Raw genomic sequence first — 26,577 nt, forward strand, 5'->3', positions numbered from 1 at the left:
GCCGGTCACGTGGTGGCGGCGAGCAGCCCCCTGGGAGGTGTCAGCCGCGCCCTTAACAAAGATGGACACCTCAGGATGTTAGCAGGCTGAAATAAACCGCCCGAGCTCGACTTATGTTCACGTCCCCTTCACTCTCTGTGGCAGAACTTTGGTTTTCAATGTGGCTACTGTTATATTTCCCGGAGAAAGAGGCGAGGAGGGGAAGATGCCCGTCTCAAAGATGGCGGACGAAACGGCGCCAACGGCCGCTTCCGGTCCCCGTTCGAAGAACCCGGCAACCCGGAAGTCGTCTTTCTCCCAGCCCGGAGGGAGGAGGGCGAAGATGGCGGAGGAGAGCAAGAGCAAGAGCGGCCCGGCGGCGGCTCCGGCGGGTCCTGCCGGCGGTGGCGGGGCGGCGAAGCCCTTGACTCCCGAGCAGGTACCGCGGGGGGCGGGCCGGGAGCGAGTCGAGCGGCGGGCTTCTGGGCATGTGCAGAGCGCCCCGCCGAGCAGAAGGATGCGGTTGCCACGGGCGACGGTGCCGCTTCTCTCCCCAGAGCATGTGCAGAGCGCCCTGAACCCGTTTCCTCGATCCCCACCAGGCCCATCACGAGGCTCTTAGGAGACCTTCCTCATTTCTTTTATTCTTTTTTCATTTTTACTTTTTATTCACTATTAATTTTCTGTAGCTGCCCCTCCCAGTCGGTGACTCTGGGCGGTTTAGGATTCGAATCCTGATCTGGGCCTGGAAGGTTCCTGAATCCACTGGGGGGAAGGGCGGGGGGAGAGTGTCATAGAAATACAGGTAGTCCTCGACTTACAACCATTCGCTTAGTGACCGTTCCAAGTTACAACGGCACTGAAAAAAGGGGCTTATGATCATTTTTCACACTTAACGGCCGTTGCAGCGCCCCCCTTCCCAGTGGTCAGGTGATCAAAATTTGGCCATTTGGCAACTGTCCCATATTTATGACGGTCTCCCCGGGTCACGTGATCCCCTTTTGTGACCTTCTGATAAGCAAAGCCAACGGGGGGAGCCAGATTCGCTTAACAGCCGCCTGACTAACTTTAACAACGGCAACAATTCGCTTAAAAACTATGGCAAGGAAGGTGTTGAAATGGGGCCAGATTCACTTAACGACATGTCTCGCTTAGCAACATAAATGTTGGGCTCGTTTGTGGTCGTAAGTTGAGGACTACCTGTATAAGAAAACTTGAGGGCAGAAAAGACCTAGTCATCTATTGAGTCTGCTCTTTGAGGGGTTTTTTGGTCTTACTTTTAATTTATTATCTTTAATTTAATTTAATTTTAAAATGTCATATGATGGACATGTGCTTATCCCAAGAACGTTTAAACTCAGTAACTGATGACTGACCTGCTGCCTCCGCTGGAAGTTGGGGTCAATCAGAGGTAAAACAAAGCGAGCTTAAAAGATAACGTGCGAATGCAGACCTGGGTCTGGGCTCAATTTCACGTTCAGGAGGTGTGTTTCCCTCCTGAATTATACTGAGTTTGCAAGTGACTAGAGCTCAAATCTTTGCAGACCTTGTTTCTGGCTGGTTTGAACTGGTTCTTAGAGAATCCACATTCCACATGGAGAAGATGATGTTAATTCAAAGGAATAGAATTCAATTCAATTCAATTCAATTCTTTATTGGCCAAGTGTGATTGGACACGCAAGGAATTTGTCTTGGTGCATACACTCTCAGTGTACATAAAAGAAAAGATACATTCGTCAAGAATCATAAGGTACAACACTTAATTAACTTATGTTAATTATCATTAACTTATGACTTAATGAAAGTCATAGGGTACAAATAAGCAATTAGGAAATAATATGAATATAAATCGTAAGGATACAAGCAACAAAGTTACAGTCATGCAGTCATAAGTGTCATTAAGAATCATTAATCAAAGACATTCCTAAAACATTACACAAAGACACCCCCCCCCTCGCAACAGGGGCTTCTGATCAAAGTGGCCATGCTAAGCCAGCCAGATTCATTCTGGAAAGTGACACAGATGGCATATACATTTAATATGTGATGGTTACCTTCCCTCCTGTCATCAGGAGGAAGGGAGGGTGGGAAGGGGGGACAAGGGGGGAACAAACAAGGGGGGAACAAACGGTCAGGTTGCTGTATACTTTTTTGATGGGAAATTGGGAGGGGGGAATTGACAGGTGACGAAAAACAGAAGGCAGGCAGGAGGCAATTGGACTTTCTTTTTTCTTTTGAAAACGTTTCACTTCTCATCCAGGAGGCTTCTTCAGCTCTGACAGGATAGCGGGGAATGGAAGGATTTATATTCCTTGCAAACCCTAAAAGGATGCAAAGGACCAGCTCTCTGCAAGGAATATAAACCCTTCCATTCCCCTCCATCCTAGTCAGAGCTGAAGAAGCTTCTTGGATAAGAAGCAAAACGTCTTCAGAGAAAAAACAAGAAAGTCCAGTTGCCTCCTGAAAAAAGCACCTTTGGGACAACCAGGACCTGGATGATGACTGAGAATCTCGACAGATACACAGGCAGAAGTGGTATTCAGCCGGTTCGTACTGGTTCAGGCGAACCGGTAGCAGAGATCACGGGTGGGCCTGCCCACTTACCCGCCTCGACTCTATGCCGTCCTATTTAGGCACAGTTTTGAGGCCAGGCGCATGCGCGGAAGACACATGCACAAGCAAAGCACATGTGTGGAAGGCCGGGTGCATGCGTGTGGAGAACCGGTACCAACAAAATGTGAAACCCACCTCTGTACACAGGGATGGTTGTCACAAATCCTCAGTGCACTCCACTAGTTGAGGAAAGCAAAGATGGTGGCTGTTTACCATCTCAAATTTATTCACAAAAGACAGGATGTGGGGGGGCCTAGAAAGAAGAAATAAGAGGGGTTCTCCTTTATCAACGTAAGATGTCATTTTCCCTTCCAGGTGGTAGCAGGATTCAACCGCCTCCGCCAGGAGCAGAGAGGTCTGGCTTCAAAGGCGGCTGAGCTGGAGATGGAGCTGAACGAGCACAAGTATGTCGTGGCCACAGATGGAAAGCGGGGACTCTTGGCAGAGAAAAAAGCCTGCTGTTTTTTCTGCTTTGATTGCAATTCCATTAGGGTAGCCCAGATCCACCTACTACAGGTAGTCCTTGACTTACGACTACAAATTGAGACCCGAATTTCTGTTGCTAAGTGTGACCGTTAAGTGAGCCTTGCCCCATTTATGACCTTTCTTGCCCCGGTTGTTAAGTGAATCACTGCACTTGTTAGCTTAGCAACATGGTTGTTAAGTGAATTTGACTTCGAAATGAACCTTGCTTGTTGCAAAAGGGAAGCCCTTGACCTGTCATAAATATGAGTCAAAATTGCCCAGCGTCTCAATTTTGATCACTGACCAGGGGGATGTTGCAACGGTCATAAGTATGAAAAACAGTCAAGGCACTTTTTTCCAGTAACTTCAAATGGTCACTAAATGAGCAGTTGTAAGTTGAGGACTACCTGCGTTCAAAATATGACGCCACTGGGCAGCAACGAGGCTTCAAGTCTTGCCAACCAATTTACGGGTTCCTTGATTTCTAGATTCTTTCCTTGTGTTGCCTGATGCTGAACCAAGCTTGCAATTTTCATCCCCTCTGCAGGTTGGTTATTGAGACCCTCCGAGAGGTCGACCCGACCCGGAAGTGTTTCCGCATGGTAGGGGGGGTGTTGGTGGAGCGCACAGTCAAGGAAGTCCTCCCAGCCCTGGAAAACAACAAGGAGCAGGTAAGACAGAGTCGCTTGACGGGAAGATGGATGGCAGATGGCAGGGGAAAAAAAACCCCATACATAAATAAATAAGGCTGTTCGGACATTGCGTAGCCTCTCCAACTCTCAGTGAGGTCTCTTTGGCACTTTTAACGAAGACTTAGAATAGCTTTATTGTCACTTTGAATGTCCACTAATCGGCATACATTAAAATGAAATTTCATTGCATAACAGCTCTCCAAGACTCACCCCCTCCAATATACACTACACAACCATGACAAAATAAATAAATGGAGCCCCAAATTTCCATTGCTAAGCAAGGCGGTTGTTAAGTGAGCCGTGTCCCATTTTACGATGTGTTTTTGCCACAGTTGTTACGCAAGTCGCTCTGGAGCAGGAGTCTCCAACCTTGGCAACTTTAAGCCTGGAGAACTTCAACTCCCAGAATTCCCCCAGCCAGCTGCCAAGGTTGGAGACCCCTGCTCTAGTGAGTTGTGCTCTATTTCATGATAATTTTTTGCGTACATTCCTTACATTCCTGTAAGGAAAAAATAATCCCCACTCCACCACTTTAACATGACTTCTTATGCCCCCTGTTGGAGGAGGGATTCTCGAGTTGGACAGGGCTGCCACGGTTCTTCCAGTTCCCAGGCTTCTCCGAGGCACAGAAAGTCACTGCAATTTGGGAAGAAGCAAACCCAAATATAACACTGCCATTTGACATCGGTTCTCTCCCAGCCTTGTCAGTTTTTCACTGCCAGCCTGTTATGGCATGAATAACAGATCCCAGCCTCCCAGTTCAGTTCAGGTTGGACATAATTCTATGTTAACTACAGGGAGTTATTTTTCTGAGCCTAGATCCGCCCAAATAGACATCCCTGCCTCTTCAACGAAGGTGAAAAGAGAGTCTTCCTTCCTTCCTTCCTCCCTCTCTCCCACCCCTCCCCTCCCCTCCTTTCCCTCTTTCTCTTTCCTTCCATTCTTTTCTTTACTCTCCTTCCTTCATTCCCTTTTCCTCCCTCCTTCCTTCCTTCCTTCCTTCCTTCCTTCCTTCCTTCCTTCCTTCCTTCCTTCCTTCCTTCCTAACCCAAGGCGGCAAACATACCTAATCCCCCTCCTATTTTCCGTACAGTAACAACAACCCTGTGAGGTTAGCTGGGCTGAGAGAGAATGACTGGCCCAAGGTCATCCAGCCAGATTTTGTGGCTAAGGCGGGACCTGAACTTCCAGCCGCCCCATTGGCTAACTCTTGCCACTTCTTCCTTCTTTGCCCCCCTGCAGATCAACAAGATCATTGAGACCCTGAGCCAACAGCTGCAGACCAAAGGCCGGGAACTGAACGAGTTCCGCGAGAAGCACAACATTCGCCTGATGGGCGAGGAAGAGCAGAAGCCACCAGCCAAAGACAGCCCGGAGGGGGCGGCTGCCAAATCCAGTTCAACTGGGGTCCTGGTTTCTTAAAAAGAAGAGTGGACTTGTATGGAAGGACTTGACCCCACCCTCCCTCAGCCCACAGTTGCAGTTTGGATCTCAAGAGACCCCCATCGATGTTACAGGGTCATATCCTCTGTGTTTTGTTAAATAAATGTTGGTTTGTTGTGAAATTTAGGCAAGCATGCAAGTGTCCGGTTATCTTTATGGCATGGGAGTAGGGCGTGTCTGTGTCCGGGGCAGTGTTTCTGAACTTTAAGATAAGTGGATTTCCAATTCTCAGAATTCCCCAGCCAGCAATTCCCTGGTGATTCCTAAGACATTCCTTTTGATGTCTGAATACCTGCTTGCTCTCTTGGGATCCTTTTCTCTGCAATCTCTCCATTGTAAGGATTGAGCGACAGAAAATGGGCATGGCTGGCAGGGGAATTCTGGGACTTGAAGTCCACTCATCTTTAAAGCAGCCTAGGTTGAGAAATATTTGAGGCCACTCCATCTAAAACACATTTTGGTTCCTTGACTTATTTAACAATGGAGAAAGGAGGACAATTGCTAAGGTGAAATTCTGGACAGTGTCTGTGGAGCTTCATTTTCTCAACGCTGGCAAAATACGCATGGCAATTGCTGTCCTGTAAACATGGGTATTGGTTTGGGAAAGCTGTGCCCCAGATCATCTCTAAGACAAATCCCACCGCAGAATGAATTGTAAGAAATACGGTAATTTTGAATTAATGGGCGGCATTGATTCAGTTCTTTATGAAAAATGAAAAAAAACATGCTTGGTTTCTCAGGTAACACATTTTTAACGTGAGCAAAGTGACTATTTGAACTCTAGTAGCATTCAGAAATGTGTTTCTCCTCTTGTCACAACTGGGGAAGTTGACCAGAACTTCCTGCCCTCCCCCAAAATGCAGCAGGAACATGGTCTGATTTTTTAAAAAGATGAGAATCTGAATCTAGAACTCTGGGAGAAATCTTTTCATTCCCTCTCTTAAAAACCCCTTTTCTACAAAATTTATATTCATGTGAAAATATATTTGCTTTAATTCATACATTAAAAGCCACGGCAGGCAGTCCTTGACTTATGACAATTATTGAGTCCAAAACTTCCATTTAGCCCCATTTTATAAGCTTCCTTGCCACAGTTGTTACTGTTAATTGTTACGTTAGCAACACAGCTGTGAAATGAATCTGGCTTCTCCCCCCCCCCCCGACTTTGCTTGTCAGAAGATTGCAAAATGGGATCACAGGACACTGGGACCGTCATAAACATGAGTCGGTTGCCAAGCATCCGAATTTTGATCCCGTGACTACAGGAATGCTACAAGTGTGAAAAACTGTCTTTAAGTCACTTTTTTCAGGGCCGTTGTAACTGAATGGTCACTAAATGAATGGTTGTAAGTCAAGGACTACCTATATGTGGCTGATCTTGATCAAACCTTTAATGGGACCAGAACCATTAAAAAATAAGTTGAAGATTCCACTTTTTGCAATAGTGGCGGGTATCTGTAGCTTGGATGTACACTTGGTTGACACTCTTGAGCTTGTAGGTTGGTTTCCAAAATGTTTCGTTACCAGGCGAGGTAATGGACATCCCCTAAACTCCACTGAAGACATTACCTCGCCTGGTTAACCAAATGTTCAGAAACCAACTCTAAAGCTCAGAGAACGGACCTCCACCCTCATTCTATTTTTATTTTATTTTTAGATTTTGCTTTACAACGGGGGTCTCCAACCTTGGCAACTTTTAAGCCTGGTGGACTTGAAGTCTGCCAGGCTTAAAGTTGCCAAGGTTGGAGACCCCTGCTTTAAAAGATAGATCAAAACCAGACTTTTTGGAAAGGTTACAACAATGGGGGAAGTCCACTTTTATTTTTAAATTGGGCAAAACTTTATTCATAAACGGGGAACACATCTCAAGGAGGTAACTTCATGCTGGCATTTTCGGTTTAAGTCAGATATTTGTATGCACAAAGAGACGTATTTCTGACATGCTCGGGTGCATTTACTGCATCATAGCAGGCCAACTCTCGGCAGCCAAAAGACACTCCTTCAGGAGTGATGGAAGAAGCATTTGGCGGTCCCAGCTGGCGAGCAAGATCCTCTGTTTCATGGTGAGATCCTTAAGCTGCAGATCTCTGGGCAAGGGGTCTTCCCATCGGCTCCAAACCCACCCACCAGGTAAAGCGTGTTGTTCCAGAAGCATGTTCGGTGGCCGCATCTCTTCTGTGCATGGGTCGAAGAAGGAAAGTGGAACCAGTTGGCTGGCGACGCCCCTGCAAGAACGAAACAGACACGCCTAAATCCTTGACTTAACGACCGTTCTCTTAGCAAATTGTTCAAAATTACAACAGCCCAGAAAAAAAGGGACTTAGGCCAGCCGGCCTTCACACTTAGCAACTGTTGCATTGTTCCCCCGCACTGACACGATTGCAAATCAAGAACTTGTCAACTATTGTGCATTTATCATAAATCGAATGCAGGTTCCAATCTTGGATGGCCAGGCTGCTAATTGCAATTTTCCTGAGTTGAAGTGGGCTCTTTGGAATCCCAATTTTCTTGTGACCGGGACTGGTAAGGGTTGAGTGGACAGGACAAGTTGTGTGACAGAAAACTGAGAAGGATCTATTTGTGTTCTGTCAGTTGCACAGTTGTCACCTTAAGACTTGTGGATTTCAACTCCCAGGATTCCCCTGCCTGCATTTAAGTTTACAAGTCTTAAAGTGACCCAAGTTTGGAGGCCCCTGGGTTAGAGGAAGAGAAAATATTTTTTTAAGAACTCTTACTGGCGTCGTAGATGTAAAGATCATTGCAGATGGCATCTCGGCCCCTCGCTAGGGTCTCTCCCCCAAAGATGACCGCAAAGGGCCCAACCACCGTGCAGGAATGGTGCCTTAGGCCTTTGGGGGCCTGCGGGGACCCCTTTTCAGTGGCCACTAAGTGAGAGAGCTGCTCGGTCAGCTCTGGGGCTTGGGCGGACTCTACCTGCAAAAGAAAAGGCAGAGACGGATTGGCTTGGACCTGACCTCAAGGATGCTGCACCTTTTGATTGACTTCCTTTGAACTAATGTAAACTTATGCATACATGCAGCTGTGAACCCTGCTGGCTAGGGAATCCTGGGAATTGAAGTCCATCTTCTGATGACCAAGATTGAGACACACCGCCCCTAGAGCCAGGGTTAGCATGCTAAAAATATTGCTGACCATCCTTGATTTCAGATGAATTTTGGAGGAGCCCTATGGATTTCCTCCTTGCTAGCAAGATTTTTATGGGGGGGGGGCGCTTATTTATTTATTTATTTATTTATTTATTTATTTATTTATTTATTTATTTATTTATTGCGATTTATATGCTGCCTTTCTCCCTAGGGACTCAAGGCGGCTTACAAAATGACAACTTCAATACAAATCACAATACAATACCAAATTAAAATCAAAATTAAAATACCCAATTAAAAAACAATTTAAAATTATACCAGTGTACCCCCAAACAGATCAGTTTAATTGGCGGAAGAGCCACTTCTTCAGCTCGCGACGGAAGGAAAGAAGGTCGGGGGCTGTCCTGAGCTCAGTGGGCAATCCATTCCAGAGGGTCGGGGCTCCCACAGAGAACGCCCTCCCCCTGGGGGTCGTCAGCCGACATTGTTTGGCCGACAGCACCCTGAGGAGGCCGACTCTGTCAGAGCGCACAGGACAATGGCAGAACGGCTGGAGATGGTCCTGCAAGTACCCCGGGCCTAAGCCATGAAGGGCTTTATAGGTGAGCACCAGCACCTTGAAACTTATCCGGAGTGCCACTGGTAGCCAGTGCAGCTCACGCAGGAGAGGTGTTACAAGGGAGTATCTAGATGCCCCCGTAACTACCCGCGCGGCTGCATTTTGGACTAGCTGAAGCCTCCGGACACATCCCAAGGGCAGCCCCATGTAGAGGGTGTTACAGTAGTCCAACCTAGAGGTAACAAGGGCGTGAGTGACCGTGGCGAGGGCATCCCGGTCTAGGAACGGGCGCAACTGGTGCACAAGACGGATCTGTGCGAAGGCCCCCCTGGTTACGACCGTCAGATGGTCATCTAAAGACAGCCGAAAATCTAGGAGGACACCCAAGTTGCGGACCCTATCGGAGGGAGCAAGGGTTTCACCTCCGATCATTAAGGATGGAACCTCCAGATCCGGGATGCCGGCATCCACAGCCACTCAGTCTTGGAAGGGTTGAGTCTAAGCCCATCCAAACCCGCACCGCTTCCAGGCAGTGGGACATCACGGAAAGGGCATCCCTAGGGTGGTCAGGGGTGGAAATGTAAAGCTGGGTATCATCAGCATATTGATGATACCTCACCCCAAAACCACAGATGATCTCACCCAGCGATTTCATATAGATATTAAAGAGCAGAGGAGAGAGAACCGAGCCCTGAGGCACCCCACAAGTGAGAGGCCTCTGGGAGGATCCCTGACCCCCCGCCCAAACAGACTGCAGACGGCCCGAGAGATAGGAGGAGAACCACTGTAAAACAGTGCCTCCTAACCCTATGCCCCTGAGCCGCTGCAGCAGGATACCATGGTCAATGGTATCGAACGCCGCTGAGAGGTCAAGAAGGACCAGGATGGAGGAGCAACTCCCATCCCTGGCCCGCCAGAGATCATTTACTAGGGCGACCAATGCCGTTTCTGTGCTGTGGCCACGCCTGAAACCAGATTGGTAAGGATCCAGGTAGTCAGTTTCCTCCAGGAATTGAGGGAATTGCTGTGCCACCACGGACTCAACAACCTTTGCTAAAAAGCGAAGGTTGGAGACTGGACGGTAGTTGTTAAGTACGTCAGGATCCAGGTTAGGCTTCTTAAGGAGGGGTCGAACCACCGCCTCTTTAAGCGCAGCGGGAAAGACCCCTTCCTTTAGTGAAGCGTTGACAATAGCCTGGATCCAGTCTCCAGTCACCTCCCTGGCTGCTGAAACAAGCCAGGAGGGACAAGGGTCCAGTAAACATGTGGAAGACCCCAGCCTACTCATAATCCTGTCCACGTCATCCAATGAAACAGGCTCAAACTCAACCCAGATGTCTCCACCGAGACTAGGCCCTGTCACCTCAACGGACTCTGTCCAGTCGGAGTCCAACCCGGTCCGAATCTGAGTGATTTTATCTTGCAGAAACTGTGCAAAGTCCTCAGCACGGCCCTGTAAGGGGTCCTCCCTCACTCCCTGATTAAGGAGGGAGCGGGTCACTCTAAACAGGGCTGCTGGGCGATTTTCTGCAGATACAATGAGAGTGGCGAAATAGTTACGTTTCGCTACTTCCATCGCCACAAGATAAGACCTAATATGGGTTCTTAGTTGTGTTCGGTCGGACTCGGATCGGGAGGATCTCCAACCACCCTCCAGGCATCTTTTCCGACGCTTCATTTCCCTGAGCTCTGCGGTAAACCAAGGAGCCGCCCGGGATCTGCGTCGGATCAGAGGCCACAAAGCGCGATTCGATCCAGGGCCCCCACCGCAGCCTGTTCCCAGGCCGCAACAAGGGTCTCAGATGAATCGTGGACTAAGGAGGCGGGAAATGACCCAAGCTCCATCAGGAAACTTTCGGGTTCCATCAGGTGCCTGGGGCGGAACCATCTTACTGGTTCCGCACCCCTGCGATGGGGGATGGCAGAGGAAAAGTCGAGTCTAAGGAGGGAATGATCGGTCCATGACAGAGGGTCAATAGATAGAGTCCCCTCCCCACGATCATTTATCCACTGTCCAGAGAGAAAAATAAGGTCGAGTGTGTGTCCTCCAATATGAGTTGGGCCCTGTACAATCTGGGTCAGGTTCATGGCCGTCATGGAGGTCATAAACTCCCGCACCAACTCAGATGACTCACCGGCCGATGGCAGATTGAAATCTCCCACAACCAAAAGGTTGGGGAGTTCCACCGTCAATTCGGCTAAGACATCAGGTCCCCTGGCCAGCAGGTCCCGTTTCATACCCCTCTCATAATTTAGCCCATCTTCCCATCAAGCGGCTCAGTGCACCCCCTCTCGCTTTCTGAATTACTGTGTAATTTTGGAAAAAGGTGGCAAGGGACAGAAAGGACCCCTTCAAACTCAAAGAGCCATTTGGACCCGTTTCCCACAGAAAAAGAAAACACCGGGAACCACCAAACCCTTCCCGTGCCTGACTATTTCTTGAGCCTACAAAACAAGCCTATGTAGTGGAATTAAACGTTCTGTTTTCTTCTTAAACTTTTCTTTTCTTGGATTTATCCATGGTTGGCCTACCAGGGGTTGAAAAGCTCAATAAATCATGTGCTAGCGGATGTCGTACGTTGGCGGTGGTGACATATATTTTGAGTGACAGGGAGGGGTGAAAGAGCCACATGCGGCTCCAGAGCCACAGGTTGCAGAACCCTGGCCTAGGCTGACCCTAAGGGGTGGGAACCATTTCCACCGGGGTCTTGGCTTTCCCAGTCTTTGTCCAGAATGACATAAGAGTCTTCTGCTTGAGCAGGGGGTTGGAGTAGAAGACCTCCAAGGTCCCTTCCAACTCTGTTATTCTGTGTTCTTTTGAGCTACCAGACTGTAGTCCACGGATTGGCATCTGACTCACATGGAGCTTTCCTTTGCTCCAATGTCCAGCCACATCGCAGTCTGCAGAATCACGCCCTCCAAAGACCAAGAGTTTGTAGCCGCTGATCTTTCCAAGTGGGCCATAATCCTGTAGCAGCATGGCAGAGTGTCCGGCTCGGGAGGCTGTCCGTGATTCCTCTTCTTTGTACCTTGGAGGAGGAGGAGGAGAAGGAGGAAGAAGAAGAAAAGAAGGAAAAAGGAAGAAGAAGAGGAGGAGGAAGAGGAAGAGGAAGAGGAGGGAAAGAAGGAAGAAGAGAAAAAGAACAGGGAGAGAAGAAGGAGGAGGAAGAGAAGGGAAAAGGAGGAGGAAGAGAAGAAGAGAAGAGAAAGAAGGAGGAAGAGAAGAAAAGGAAAAGGAGAAGAGGAGGAGGAGAAGAAAAAAGAGAAGGCAAAGATTTTGATTTTCAATGGATCAGATTTTTCTGCCTGCTTTTAAAATATCATTTTTGGTTCTGCTGAGAATAAGCTTTGACATAAACTGTGTCATTTAAACAATGCAAAATGCAAATGTATCGTCTACAATTGTATAATCGCATTCACATTTTGTATTCCTTATCTACCTGTACACTTAGCTTGTGCTCAATCTTGGTTTACAAAACAAACAATTCTTTACAGGTGCATTGGATGCAGTGGCTTGCTTTGGTTTACCACATCTGTGGAGAGCTTCCCACAGGTCCTGGTTGTCCCAAAGATGTTTTTTCAAAAAGCAACTTGGCTTTCTTGGTTTTTCCTTGAAGACATTTCACTTCTCATCCAAGAAGCTTCTTCAGTTTTGAAGTGAAGCTGAAGAAGTAAAAGAACTGGAAGGAGCCTGGATAGCTCAACAGACAGAGCACTATAATTTAACACCAGCTGTCTGCAATTACAGTAAGATCGAATCTCTCCAAGGCTCAAGGTTGACTCAGCCTTCCATCCTTTCTAAGGTAGGTAAATTGAGGACCCAGTTTGTGGGGGCAATAAGCTGACTTTGTAAAAATATACAAAAGGATGAAGGCTATTGCTGAATGCACTGTAAGCCGCCCTGAGTCTCCGGAGAAGGGCGGCATATAAATCAAATTAAAAAAAAAAAAAACTGAAGAAGCTTCTCGGATGAGAAGCGAAACATCTTCAAGGAAAAACCAAGAAAGTCCAGTTGCCTTTTGATAAAGCATCTTTAGGAATATTTGGTTTAATCCTGATTGTTTTTCTAACTCTTCTATTTGTTTTGCTGTTAAATTTTTAGTTAATATTTTAGTCTTATCCTTATTGACTTTTAAACTTGCCACCTTACCAAATTTCTCTATTTCTTCTGTTAATTTTAATTGTTTCTAGTGGATCCTCTATGAAGAATACAAGGTCGTCAGCAAACGCTTGGACCTTGTATTTTTCTCCTTTAACCTTGAGTCCTTTTATATTTTTGTTGAGTCTGATTCTTCTAAGTAGATTTTCTAATGTTAGAATAAAAAGTAGTGGTGAAAGTGGGCACCCTTGTCGTACTCCTCTACCTATTTCAAAAAAATTTGTTAGTTCCTCATTGACTAATATCCTTGCTTTCTGTTTTGTGTATATTGAAACTATCATCTTTTTGAATTTCTCCCTGAATTTCATATTCTTTATTTGTTGTGTCATGAATCTCCAGCTGACCCGATCAAATGCCTTTTGTGCATCCAGGAAAATCAGGGCTACCTGTTTCTCTGGATCCATCTCATAGTATTCTATTACATTGATCACTGTCCTTAGGTTGTTTTTAATTTGTCTTGCCGGCAGGAATCCGTTCTGGTCCGAATGTATTCTATGTGGATAAAATATTTAGGTATTAATCTGACAACTAGGAATGTGGCCATAAAAGATAATAATTACGGAGAATTAGTACAACAAATTAAAAATGATTTAGAAAGATGGGGGAAACTAAAGTTATAATTGCTGGAAGAATTGGGGCGATAAAGATGAATATACTCCCGAGGCTCCTCTACTTATTTCAAACTATCCCAGTTAAATTAGAGAAAAACTTTTTTATAAATTTGAATAAAATAACATCAAAATTCATATGGGAGGGAAAAAAACCAAGAATAAATTTAAACATATTACAGGATGATAGATCTAGAGGGGGTTTTGGCTTACCAGCGTGGGAAAAATATTATAAGGCAGCGAGTTTAACATGGGTTAAGGAGTGGGTCAATTTGGACAATTACAGACTATTAAAACTGGAAAGCCACGATCTATTAAAGGGGTGGCATGCCTACTTGTGGAACGCCGGGAACAAAACCTATAAACATTTTAAAAACCACATAATAAGAAATTCACTGATTGGCACTTGGTTTGAAATTAAAAATAAACATTATACTGGATCCCCAAGGAAGATTAAAAACACGGCAGGAACTCAGGGAACAAGGTATAGAAATAGATTGGTGGCCCTACCTACAAATACAAACTAGATACAATAAAGATAATGAGGAAGGAGGAATCGAAATAAATCCCAACCGACTAGACAAATTATTAGGAGCCAAAGATGGAAATTCGATTTCAAAGATTTATAAATTCTTATTAGAGTTTGACCTAGCAGAAAATCTAGTCAAAGGACAAATGATAGCTTGGGCAAGGAATATTGGCAAAAATATATAATTGGAAGAATGGGAAAGGGTATGGGAAACCAACTATAGAATAACAAAATCCATAGCATATAAAGAGAACCACTACAAGATGTGGTACAGATGGTATCTAGCCCCTGTGAGATTGGTGAGGATGTATGCAAATCTTAATCCAACATGTTGGAAATGTAAGCAAGCACAGGGAACCTTTTTTCATGTCTGGTGGCTTTGCCCAAAAATTAAGAAATATTGGATAAAAATCAAAATTTGGATATCAAAAATAATTGCGGAGGATATTGAGTTAGAACCAGAATTTTTTTTGTTAGGAATGCTTAAACAAAACATTAGAAAGTAAAAAAAGCACCTAATATTACATATAATCACGGCAGCTAGGTTAGCCCTAGCACAAATCTGGAAAACAGATCAATTGCCAACGGAGCAGCAAATAATTCAAAAAATTTACACATGTGCAGAAATGGATAGACTAACGTTGAAATTGAAAGATAAGGAAGACTCACAGTATTTTAAGATATGGGACAGTTGGTATGAGTGGATAAACCAATGGAAAAGAAGGTAAAGTCAAAATTTAGTAAGAAATTAAAAGTAATAATTATACACCGTCACCGACATAAAGCTGCTAGTTGGAGCATGCGCAAGATGGCGGCCACATGGTGAAATGCTGCACTTAGATGGAGGGTATTTTGGGACCCTAGAGGACACCGCAGGGGCGCTTGTTCATCAGCTACCCCCTGTTTGGTCGGATGGGCCCGGGGCGAGGGTTTTGAGATCTTCCCCGCCCCTGGGTGTTTCCGGAGTCAGAAACGGCAATGGAGAGCTGAAGCCATGCCGCTTCTGACGCTGCCGAGAGCGGAGGTATGGTGGCTTATCGGCGGCGGCGGCGATTTTGGTTGGTGGAGCTCTGGGCGAGTTTTTGGGACCTCCCTCGCCCCTGGACATGCCTAGAGCCGGTGGCATTTGGCAGAGAGCTGTGGCTGTGCTGCCCCAATGTTTTTTGACGCTGCCGAAAATGAGGATATGGTGGTTAGTTCGGCAGCGGCTCGTCGGAAGCAGCAGCGTCGATGATGAAGGAGAAGGTGGAAGTGTGGCAGTGAGGTGGCAAGTGGCAGGCAGTCCGCTGAATTTCCATCTGCCCCACTCAGAGACTTCCCGGTGGCCCCTTGGAACCGGGAATGGTGGTTTGGACATCAGCGGGGGTGGTGAGGCCGGCCCTGATATTAAACTGGGCCGTGGCACACCCCACTGAAAGCTGTTGGACGCTGTTGTATTGGACGCTGTTTTTTCATCTCCATTGCCGGCAGAAGGGGCTTGCTGGGGGTTGAGAACTGAGAGGGCATAAGTGGTCTGCTGAGTCCGGAGATGAGAGACTCCTTCCCGGAAGACCTGTGTGGCTGCAGAGGACCTGGAGGCCCCTATGGCATCTAATGGGGGCTGGGGCTCAGAAGCAGGTTGTTATCCCGGAAGAATCTGAGGAAGATAGGGTTGGTGGGCGACGGAGGGGTTTTTCCCCGTTGTATGCATACCAACCTTCTTCCTCCTTCCCCCTCTTGGGACTTTGTTTACCAAATAAAGGGCTTGTTATCCGCCCTGACTGAAGGAGTCCGCCCTCTTCTCCACCCCATTTCCTTCCTTCCCCTTCCCTTCTTTTTTCCCTTTCATTGGGACTTACTAGGATACGATCTGGAGCATAAGACTTTGCCAAGGATTTCCGTCTTTGCCCCTGGCATGACTCACGCACTGACTGACTGATAAACTTGGTACTACAGTGGTTTAAAGCACCCTGTTATTAACACAGCTGCCTGCAATTTACTGCTGGTTCGAATCTCTCCAAGGCTCAAGGTTGACTCAGCCTTCCATCCTTTCTAAGGTAGGTTAAATGAGGACCCAGTTTGTGGGGGCAATAAGCTGACTTTGTATAAAATATACAAAAGAATGAAGGCTATTGCTTAACGCACTGTAAGCCGCCCTGAGTCTCCGGAGAAGGGCGGCATATAAATCAAATTAAAAAAAAAAAAAAAAAACTATCTCCCTCTGACCATGGGTCAGTTAATTGATGCAACTGCTGAGGGGTTCTTTATTACATCAGGACTTTCGCCACTGGGAGAAGTACTTTTCGATCTATGACCCTTCGAGGGTCCCGCCGTGAGAGGGCGGACTGGACGCTGTTCCCATTGGCTGAAATTGTCAGAACCCTCCTACTGTCGTGGGAGGACAGTAGAGATACCAATGGTACATCAATGAACAATATGGCCCCATGATACATTTTGAGACCCCTGATTAAGTTCCCTTCCTCCATCGCTGCACTTGGAGATGTACACAACTGCGGATCTTCTTGCGCTGCGAGATTCCCCCCTCTCGCAGATGTGGCCCTCATCGTTATCAAGGGCCCACCTCAATGACGGGCTTTGGGACCCAGAGAGGTGGCATGTGAAAACTAGGGGGTTGAGGGCTTTTTAATCAAATTTTTAAGTTAAATTTTTAAGGGGTCTCAGGGAGGGGGAGGGTCAAATTAGAACTCAGGTTGTGGGTTTGGGGGAAAACCCACAAGGGGGAGGGTCGGGGTTGGGTCTGGCTGCAAAGCACGGTGGGGGTGGGTGGGCCCGGGATCGAGGGGGGGGTTAGAGCTCATCCGGATAGTGTTTTGAATATCAATACTATGAGTGGGAGGGGTAGATATGGTGGGAGCAGGGGGCCATATCGTGTTAGGGGAGCGCGCATTCGCTGTTTACGAGTGATGGCATGCTCCAGCCCCCAAAGCTCCACCCGTCTCCCAGGTTGCATAGATCCTCAGGGCCCGGGCCTTCGGCTGATGCTGTGCAATGCCAGGTCCGTAGTAAATAAAGCCCCCCTCATTTGTGATCTTATTCAGGAGGGGGGTGCGGACCTGGCAGGTGTTACGGAGACCTGGTTGGGCCAGGAGGGGGGGTTCCCCTCATTGAAATGTGCCCTCCAGGTTTCCTTGCCTTCCATCAGCCGAGATCACAGGGGAGGGGCGGGGGGGGGTAGTGGTTATCATTAAGGAAGGTCTGAAACCGAGGGAGGCCACTGTCCCTCAGACGACCGGCTGTGAATCCCTCCTTGTGAAATGGGGCCACGGGGTTCAGATGGGTTTGCTAACGTGGTTCCCTGCCACGTGGCAGCAGCCCTGCCCAAGCTACTCAACGTCATCACCGCGGTGGCGGTTGATACCCCCAGGCTTATGGTCATGGGGGATTTCAACCTACCGTCTGTGGGCGAGGCGTCTGAGGTGGCTCGGGAGTTCATGGTTTCCATGACAGCTATGGACCTGACCCAGTTAATTCATGGCCCTACCCACACGGGGGGAAACACGCTGGATCTGGTTTTTGTCTCTGGACAGTGGTTGAGTGATCTCGAGATAGGGGATATAGTCACTGAGCCCTTGTCATGGTCTGATCACTCTCTCCTTCGTCTCGACCTTTGAACCGCTACACCCCACCGCAGGGAGGCGGAGCCGGTAAGATGGTTCCGCCCCAGGCGCCTGATGGAACCTGACAGGTTCCAGATGGAGCTTGGGCCATTCCCTGAGGCTCTGGCACACGCCTCGACTGGAGACCTAGTGGCCGCCTGGGATAGGGCGGCCGCTGGAGCTCTGGACCGGGTCGTGCCTTTGCGGCCTCTGACCCGGCGCCGATCTCATTTAGCTCCTTGGTTCACTGAGGAGCTGAGGGAGTTGAAGCGCTGGAAAAGAGGCCTAGAGAGTAGTTGGAGGGCCAGTCGTTCTGAATCTGACCGGACACTGGTAAGATCTCATATTAGGAATTACCTAGTGGCGATAAAAGCAGCAAAATGTAGCTACTTTGCTGCTCTTATTGCATCATCAGATAATCGCCCGGCCGCCCTGTTTAGGGTGACCCACTCCCTGCTCCACCAGGAAGCGCGGGAGGACCCCTTGGAGGGTAGAGCCGAGGATTTTGTTCAATATTTGTATGACAAAATCACTCAGATTCGGGGAGATCTGGACTCCGACTGGGTAGTCTCAGGGGGAGGGACTGGGGCAGGTCTTATTTATTTATTTATTTATTTTATTTATTTAAATTTCTATACCGCCCTTCTCCAGAATAGGACTCAGGGCGGTGAACAGCCAGAATAAAAAACAATACATACAAAATTTAAAAACAATTTAAAATAATTAAATATTATTGGCCGTAAATTAAAATAACCCAATTTAAAATCAATTTAAAATTAACTCAAGCCAGCCCCGCTAATTGAAATAAATGGGTTTTCAGGGCCCGACGAAAAATCCGGAGGTCTGTTATTGTACGTATCTCCGGGGGGAGGTTGTTCCAGAGGGTGGGCGCCGCCACAGAGAAGGCTCTCCCCCTGGGGGTCGTCAGCCGACATTGTCTGGCGGACGGCACCCTGAGGAGGCCCACTCTATGCGAGCGTACTGGCTGGTGGGAGGCTATTGGTGGCAGAAGGCGGTCTCGTAAGTACCCCGGCCCTAAGCCATGGAGCGCTTTAAAGGTGGTCACCAACACCTTGAAGCGCACCCGGAAGACCACCGGGAGCCAGTGCAGCTTGCGCAGGAGAGGTGTTACGTGGGAGTGCCTCGTCGCCCCCATAATCCCCCGCGCGGCCGCGTTCTGGACCAGCTGGAGCCTCCGGGTGCACCCCAGGGGGAGCCCCATGTAGAGAGCATTGCAGTAGTCCAGGCGGGAAGTGACGAGTGCCTGAGTGACTGTGCGTAGGGAGTCCCGATCTAGAAAGGGGCGCAACTGGCGTATCAGGCGGACTTGATAAAAAGCTCCCCTGGCCACAGCCGTCAAATGATCTTCTAACGACAGCCGTGCATTCAGGAGGACGCCCAAGTTACGAGCCCTCTCTGTGGGGGCGAGTGATTCGCCCCCACTAGCTAGCGATGGCGTCAGCTGGCTATATCGGGACGCCGGAAGCCACAGCCACTCGGTCTTGGAGGGGTTGAGTTGGAGCCTGTTTCTCCCCATCCAGGCCCGCACGGCCTCCAGGCACTGGGACATCACTTCAAGGGCATCGTTGGGGTGGCCTGGGGTGGAGATGTACAGCTGGGTGTCATCAGCGTACTGATGGAACTCCACCCCGAAGCCACGGATGATCTCACCCAGCGGCTTTACATAAATGTTGAACAGAAGGGGCGAGAGGACCGACCCTTGTGGCACCCCACAAGCAAGGTGCCTCGGGGTCGACCGCTGCCCCCCTGTCAACACAGATTGCGACCGGTCAGAGAGGTAGGAGGAGAACCACCGCAGAACGGTGCCCCCCACCCCCAACCCCGTCAACCGGTGCAACATGATACCATGGTCGATGGTATCAAAAGCCGCTGAGAGGTCTAACAGGACCAGGATAGAGGAGCAACCCCTATCCCGAGCCCTCCAGAGATCATCCACCAACGCGACCAATGCCGTTTCCGTGCTGTGCCCAGGCCGGAAGCCGGACTGGAGCGGGTCTAGATAGACAGCTTCATCCAGGTACCGGGGAAGCTGTTGCGCCACCACACTCTCAACAACCTTCGCAACAAAGCGAAGGTTGGAGACTGGACGATAGTTAGCCAAAACAGCCGGATCCAGAGAGGGCTTCTTGAGGAGGGGGCCTCACAACCGCTTCTTTCAAAGCGGCCGGCAGGACCCCCTCACTCAAAGAAGCGTTAACAATCTTCTGGAGCCAGCCTCGTGTCACCTCCCGGGAAGCCAGTACCAACCAGGAGGGGCACGGGTCCAATAAACATGTGGTTGCGTTCAGCCGTCCCAGGACCCTGTCCATGTCCTCGGGAGCCACAGGATCGAACTCCCCCCAGATAACACTCTCAAGATCTGTCTCAGTCATCCCGTCCGGACATACCCAGTCAGAGGCCAGCCCTTCCCGAATCTGAGCGATTTTGTCATACAGATACTGCACAAAGTCCTCAGCTCGGCCCTGCAAGGGGTCATCCCGCACTTCCAGATGGAGGAGGGAGCGGGTCACCCTAAACAGGGCGGCCGGGCGATTATCTGATGACGTGATAAGAGCGGCAAAATAGCTAGATTTCGCCGCTTTTATCGCCACTAGGTAGGTCTTAATATGAGACCTCACCAGTGTTCGGTCGGATTCGGAACGGCTGGTCCTCCAACTACTCTCCAGGCGTCTTTTCCAGCGCTTCATCTCCCTAAGCTCCTCGGAGAACCAAGGAGCTAGGTGAGTTCGGTGCCGGGTCAGAGGCCGCAAAGGCACGACACGGTCCAAGGCCCCGGCAGCCGCACTATCCCAGGCGGCCCCAGGTCTTCAGCCGAGTCATGAGCCAGAGTCTCAGGAAATGGCCCAAGCTCCATCTGGAACCTATCAGGGTCCATCAGGCGCCTGGGGCGGAACCACCTGGTCGGTTCCGCCTCCCTGCGGCGGGGTGCAGCGGTTAGAAAGTCCAGTCGAAGGAGCGAGTGGTCAGACCATGACAAGGGTTCGATGGCTATATCCCCTATATCAAGGCCACTCAACCACTGACCAGAGACAAAATCTAAGTCCAGAGTGTGTCCCCCTGTGTGAGTGGGGTCATGAATTAACTGAGTAAGGTCCATGGCCGTCATGGAAGCCATGAACTCTCGAGCCACCTCAGACGTTTCACCGATAGATGGCAGGTTGAAATCCCCCATAATAACAAGTCTGGGGGTGTCCACCGCCACCTCGGCTATAACGTTAAGCAGCTCAGGCAGGGCCGTTGCCACATGGCAGGGAGCCAGGTACGTGACCAACAAGCCCATCTGTACTCCACGACCCCACTTTACAAAGAGGGACTCACATCCGGCTATCTGTGGAACAGTGGTCTCCCTTGGATCCAGACCTTCCTTTATAATAACCGCCACCCCCCCGCCCCTGCCCTGAGCCCTTGGCTGATGAAATGCACGGAAGCCTGGTGGGCATATATCCACGAGGGGAACTCCCCACTCCTGGCCCAACCAGGTCTCCGTAATGCCCGCCAGGTCCGCCTCCCCCTCCTGAATAAGATCATGAATGAGGGGGGCTTTATTAACAACGGACCTGGCGTTGCATAACATCAGCCGAAGGCTCTGGCCCTGAGAATCTGGACAGCCTGGGGAACGAGAAAAGCATTGGGGACCGGAGTGCGCAATCGCTCTAAAATAGCGAGTGCGCATTCCCCGAACATGATGTGGTCCCCAGCTACCGCCATATCTGCCCCTCCCACTCACTATGCTGATGGAACAGCCCTCTTCAAATCGAACTCCAACCTCCAATCTTGAGAATGTTATCTGGGATGAGTTTGATCCTGTGACCCCTGAGGACGTGGACAGGATTCTGGGTAGACTGAACGCGACCACTTGTTTATTGGACCCGTGTCCCTCCTGGTTAGTGCTGGCTTCTCGGGAGGTGACACGAGGCTGGTTCCAGGGGATTATAAATGCTTCGTTGGGTGAGGGTGTCTTTCCTGCCGCCTTGAAAGAGGTGGTGGTGAGGCCTCTCCTCAAGAAGCCTTCCCTGGACGCGGCAACGTTGGTAAATTATCGCCCGGTCTCCAACCTTCGTTTTGTGGCGAAGATTGTTGAGAGTGTGGTCGCGCAACAGCTCCCACAGCACCTGGATGAAACGACGTATCTGGATCCGTTCCAGTCGGGCTTCAGGCCCGGGTACAGCACGGAAACGTCATTGGTCACGTTGGTTGATGATCTCTGGAGGGCTCGGGACAGGGGGTGCTCCTCTGTCCTGGTCCTGTTAGATCTCTCAGCGGCTTTTGATACCATCGACCATGGTATCATGCTGCACCAGTTGGAAGAGTTAGGGGTGGGAGGCACTGTGTTGCGGTGGTTCTCCTCCTTTCTCTCCAACCGGTCGCAGTCTGTGTTGACAGGGGGACAGAGGTCGACCCCGAGGTCCCTCATATGTGGGGTGCCGCAAGGGTCGGTCCTCTCGCCTCTCCTGTTCAACATTTATGTGAAGCCGTGGGCGAGATCATCCGTGGTTTCGGGGTGGAGTACTATCAGTATGCTGACAACACCCAGCTGTATATCTCCACCCCGGATATCCCAACGATGCCCTTGAAGTGATGTCCCGGTGCCTGGAGGCCGTACGGATCTGGATGGGGAGGAACAGGCTCAGGCTCAACCCATCCAAGACCGAGTGGCTGTGGTTTCCGACGTCCCGATATAGTCAGTTGACGCCATCACTGACTATTGGGGGCGAATCATTAGCCCCCACGGAGAGGGCTCGCAACTTGGCCGTTCTCCTGGATTCACGGCTGTCTTTAGAAGAGCACTTGATGGCCGTGACCAGGAGGATTTTTTATCAGGTTCGCCTGATTCGCCAGTTGCGTCCCTTTCTGGATCGGGACTCGTTACGCACGGTCACTCATGCCCTCGTCACCTCCCGCCTGGACTATTGTAATGCTCTCTACATGGGGCTCCCCTTGAGGAGCACCCGGAGGCTCCAACTGGCGCAGAGTGCGGCCGCGTGGGTGGTAATGGGAGCGTCATGGCGCTCCCATGTGACACCTCTCCTGCGCGAGCTGCACTGGCTCCCGGTGGTCTTCCGGGTGCGCTTCAAGGTTTTGGTTACCACCTTTAAAGCGCTCCATGGCTTAGGACCTGGTTATCTACGGGACCGCCTACTACCACCAATAGCCTCCCACCGGCCAGTACGCTCTCATAGAGAGGGACTCCTCCGGGTGCCGTCAGCCAAACAGTGTCGGCTGGCAGCCCCTAGGGGGAGAGCCTTCTCTGTGGGGGCACCTACCATCTGGAATGAGCTCCCCCCAGAGATACGAAGGATCCCGGATCTGCGCACCTTCTGCCGCGCTGTGAAGACCTTTTTATTCCATCAAGCGGGCTTGGCCTAATCTCCTCCCTCTTTTAATATGTAAATTTTAATCTGTTTTTAAATTATTGGGGTGTTTTAATCTGTCCGGGCCAAAATGACTTAATTTGATTTTATCTGGTTTTTAAATTTTTTGTATTTATGTATTTTATTGTTTGGCTGTTCACCGCCCTGAGTCCTTCGGGAGTAGGGCGGTATACAAATCAAATAAACTAAACTAAACTAAACTAAGTGGAAAAAAAAGGAAAATAAGTTTTTGTATATATGTGTATTTATATACATTATATATACTTTGTTGTTTGTTGATACTGTTGATTGTATTTTAAGGCTGTGAGTGTTTTATACAATTTTATCTTTTTTAAAAATCTAATAGTTTGTTTTTTAAAATGAAAAAAAAAGGAATATTTGGTTTAGCATTAGGGAATGCTTAGGGAAACATTGATATGGTGGTTTGTTAACCATGATACTCTAGCTAGCACACTACTGCAATTCCTGGGGATTCTGCGAGTTGTAGTCAACACATCTTTAACTGGCTATGGTTGAGAAACACTGTCATAGATCAGGGTGTCAAACTCAAGGCCCATGGGCCAAATCCAGCCGGTGGGGTGCTTAGATCTGGCCCGGGGGGCCCCCTGGAAACAGCAAAGATCAGCCCATGGTGCCTCTGCCAGCGCACACCCCACCCCTCTGCCTGGGCTCGGTTTTCACTAGCAGAGTGAAAACAAAAAACAAAACAAAAGGAGAAATGTTTCCCCTTTTGTATTTGAGCATGCAAGAAAAGACAGGAAAGGAGAAAGGAAAAGAAGAAAGAAAAAGAAAAAGAAGGGAAGAGAGCAAGGAGGAAAAATAAGGAAAGAGGGGAAGGAAGAACAAAGGAGAAGAAAGAGGTAAGGAAAAAGAAGAAAGGGAAGGGAAGGGAAGGGAAGGGAAGGGAAGGGAAGGGAAGGGAAGGGAAGGAAGGAAGGAGATTATAATGAGAGTGAGCAAGGGTCCCAGGGAAGTCCTGCCTTACCACTTGGTACCATAGGTGCCCCCGACACAAGTGACGTTGAGCTGGCCACATCCACCCTGCCCCCACCCCAGGTCAAGCATAACCCTGATGCGACCCTCAATGAAATCGAGTTTGATACCCGTCATAGATGAACCCAGCCCTATGTCTCCATTGGCCATGCCAGGCACTAAGTGGGACCTTACCAGTAGGTCTTGCTGCTAGGCTGCAGGTGCAACGTGAAGATGCTGGCATAACGCCGCTGGGTGCGCAGGCCACCCTCCCGGCCCACCACCAGCAATTCATGCTCCGTCAGCTTGGTGCAAGTATGGCTGCTCAGCCCCACGGGGGTCTCGGATGTCCTGGCTGCCCAGCCTTCCCACTGCTTCTTCTCCGCATCGAAACTGCAGACATCGGAGACCCTACGGGATCCATCCCACCCACCCACCACACACAGCAAGTGGTCACCCAGGACCACCGCCTCGTGGTGACTGCGACGGTAGCCGTGTTCTGAAGCAAGCGTATGGACGGTCTGGACAGCTGGGTCAAAGGCCACCACATCTCCCAAGGGGGGCTCCTGAGAGGCCTGTGTCTTTAGCCCCCCAAAAATCAGGAACTTTCCTTGCACCACATTGCAGGAATGGAAGGCCCGAGCCAAGAGGTCGCTGCGGACCACCGGCTCCCATTCCCAGCGGCTTCCACCCGAGGTGGACATTCTGGTCTTCAGGCGTTGGGACAGTCACAGGCCAGATGAAGGCTGAAGAGGATGACATGGAAAATGGGTGTCACCATATTGGAACACAACAGCAAACTTCATTAGAAGAGTAGCAAGCTTTGGGTTAGAACACAGAATAATAGAGTTGGAAGAGATCTTGGAGGTCTTCTAGTCCAACCCCGTGCCCAAGCAGGAGATCTGCCCAACCTCCTGCCCGAGCCTGGTGGGAAACATTCACACCGAAATGTTTTCAACCCTGGATAAAGAGCGAAAGTATGGAGGATTAACACGGCAGGAGAATTTCTAACAAATTATAATGAAAGAGCCGTTTTAAGCCATGGTTTGTGAACCAAACTGTAATTGGCTGAATTCTCATATCCTGGTTAGGGTGACCAGGTATCCTTTGTTATAAAGGACAGCCTTTTTTTTCACAAAGCTGTTCTTTAGGTTGATTTCTTTTTCAAAAAGGGAACTTTTATCCCTTATTTTGCTCATTCAATTTTTACGGTGCAGATACTGTACAACGCAGAATCTTTCACAATATAAATTTTACATTGTAAAATTTCACAATTTTTCAATATCCTCTTTTTAAAATAAATTCCCCTGCACTTCTCAATTTCAGATATTTTTATTCGAATTCACCTTTCTGTAAAGTTTTTCTTTTTTTAAAAAAAAAGATTTGTATTCAATTTCAAAGAATAAAAAAAAGTTTAAAATACACAAAGGTTTTCTCATGATGGAATTTTCCTTTACAAACCCCTTTGTAAACATCCACAATATATATATTTTAATCCTTATGAACCTCTTTCAGATTTGCTCCTTTTTTTCAAAATCAGTGCTTTATTTTTCCCCCCCAAAATAGGCTCACCATATCCATACTAAACCAACAGCATAATTTTAACAAATGATAGCTTAATTAACACAAGGGATGCAATAGCTAATTTGCAGAACTGCCAAGCCAAAATAAAGCCATTGCTGTGTTTTGCGAATATTGCCAGGAAAAAAAATCCAACCTATTGATCGCAACAATCATGTTTTCTAGCTAAACATAAAGGAAAAAAACCAGCCATCCGCTATAGAGAAATATTGCATCAGAGAGGTGGGGAAAACAGTGCAAAAATAAATTCTTGCTCAGGGCAAACGGGATGCCTCTTGCCAGCTGGACTGGGTCTGCCCCAGTGACAAGTGTGCAAAAGCCCCATGTGCACGCACGCTTCCTGTTTTGCACACTCAGCCTGCCTCATCTCTCCCCCCACCCCCCCATGCAGGAGGCAGCGTCCCTGGAAGTGTGTATGTGGGTCTGGCGGCTTCCCCACCTTTGCAAGCTGCCCTGAGGCCTACCTTGCCATAGGGATTCCTGCAGTGGTGCAGAGCCTGGTTGCTAGGCAACCGCAGCCAGCCCAGACAAGGAGGAGGCAGGCAATGGAGGCCTGGCTTGGGTGGGGCAGACTGCAATGATTGGAAGGGGTAGGGAGCCCCACTTTCCGCCCCAAATCTTTGCTTTCAGGGGTGTGGACTTCAGTCCCCTCTCCCAAGCGCAGGAGCTGGGGAGCATGGGAGTTGTAGTGCAAGGGGCACGACTGCATTAATGCCACTGCAGATCACTGGCAAAAGTGGCCATGCAGGGAGACAAGCTGATGGAGTAGGATGGAGGTGTGGGTGGGTGATAATGATAATCTGGGAGTCTCTGGGCATATGCAGAGAGGCTTTTCAGACTGGAGCCCTCCAAGGCAGCACAGCATTGCCCTGTTTTTGCAG

General features: G+C 49.0%; 3 protein-coding genes across 7 annotated transcripts in view; 2 read left to right on the top strand and 1 right to left on the bottom strand.

Moving 5' to 3' along the window:
- The first annotated feature begins 31 nt into the window (after positions 1-31).
- PFDN2 (prefoldin subunit 2) lies at positions 32-5,318 on the top strand. Its single transcript, XM_034426311.3, has 4 exons — positions 32-418; positions 2,908-2,996; positions 3,605-3,728; positions 4,992-5,318. Exons 1-4 carry the CDS (start codon positions 206-208, stop codon positions 5,169-5,171), a joined length of 606 nt encoding a protein of 201 aa, XP_034282202.2. The 5' UTR covers positions 32-205; the 3' UTR covers positions 5,172-5,318.
- A 1,690-nt stretch (positions 5,319-7,008) lies between these two features.
- On the bottom strand, positions 7,009-26,299 carry KLHDC9 (kelch domain containing 9). Its single transcript, XM_034426307.3, has 5 exons — positions 26,161-26,299; positions 24,311-24,861; positions 11,719-11,887; positions 7,928-8,126; positions 7,009-7,417 (listed from the first exon to the last, which is right to left on the bottom strand). Exons 2-5 carry the CDS (start codon positions 24,817-24,819, stop codon positions 7,251-7,253), a joined length of 1,044 nt encoding a protein of 347 aa, XP_034282198.2. The 5' UTR covers positions 24,820-24,861; positions 26,161-26,299; the 3' UTR covers positions 7,009-7,250.
- The window catches only part of LOC117670836 (V-type proton ATPase catalytic subunit A-like), a 31,117-nt gene continuing 28,365 nt past the window's right edge, over positions 23,826-26,577 (top strand). For 2 of the 5 annotated variants that reach the window (XM_087881164.1, XM_034426302.2), the window contains exon 1: positions 26,203-26,286. The gene's annotated coding sequence lies outside the window, so the exon portion shown is untranslated. Of the gene's footprint in view, positions 24,004-26,139; positions 26,287-26,577 lie in introns of those variants that run through there. The other 3 variants (XM_087881163.1, XM_034426303.2, XM_087881165.1) reach the window with 3 other exon arrangements.

The sequence above is a fragment of the Pantherophis guttatus genome, chromosome 18 (assembly GCF_059756535.1).
Source record: "Pantherophis guttatus breed Tessera chromosome 18, ASM5975653v1, whole genome shotgun sequence".
In the NCBI taxonomy this organism is placed as follows: domain Eukaryota; kingdom Metazoa; phylum Chordata; class Lepidosauria; order Squamata; family Colubridae; genus Pantherophis; species Pantherophis guttatus.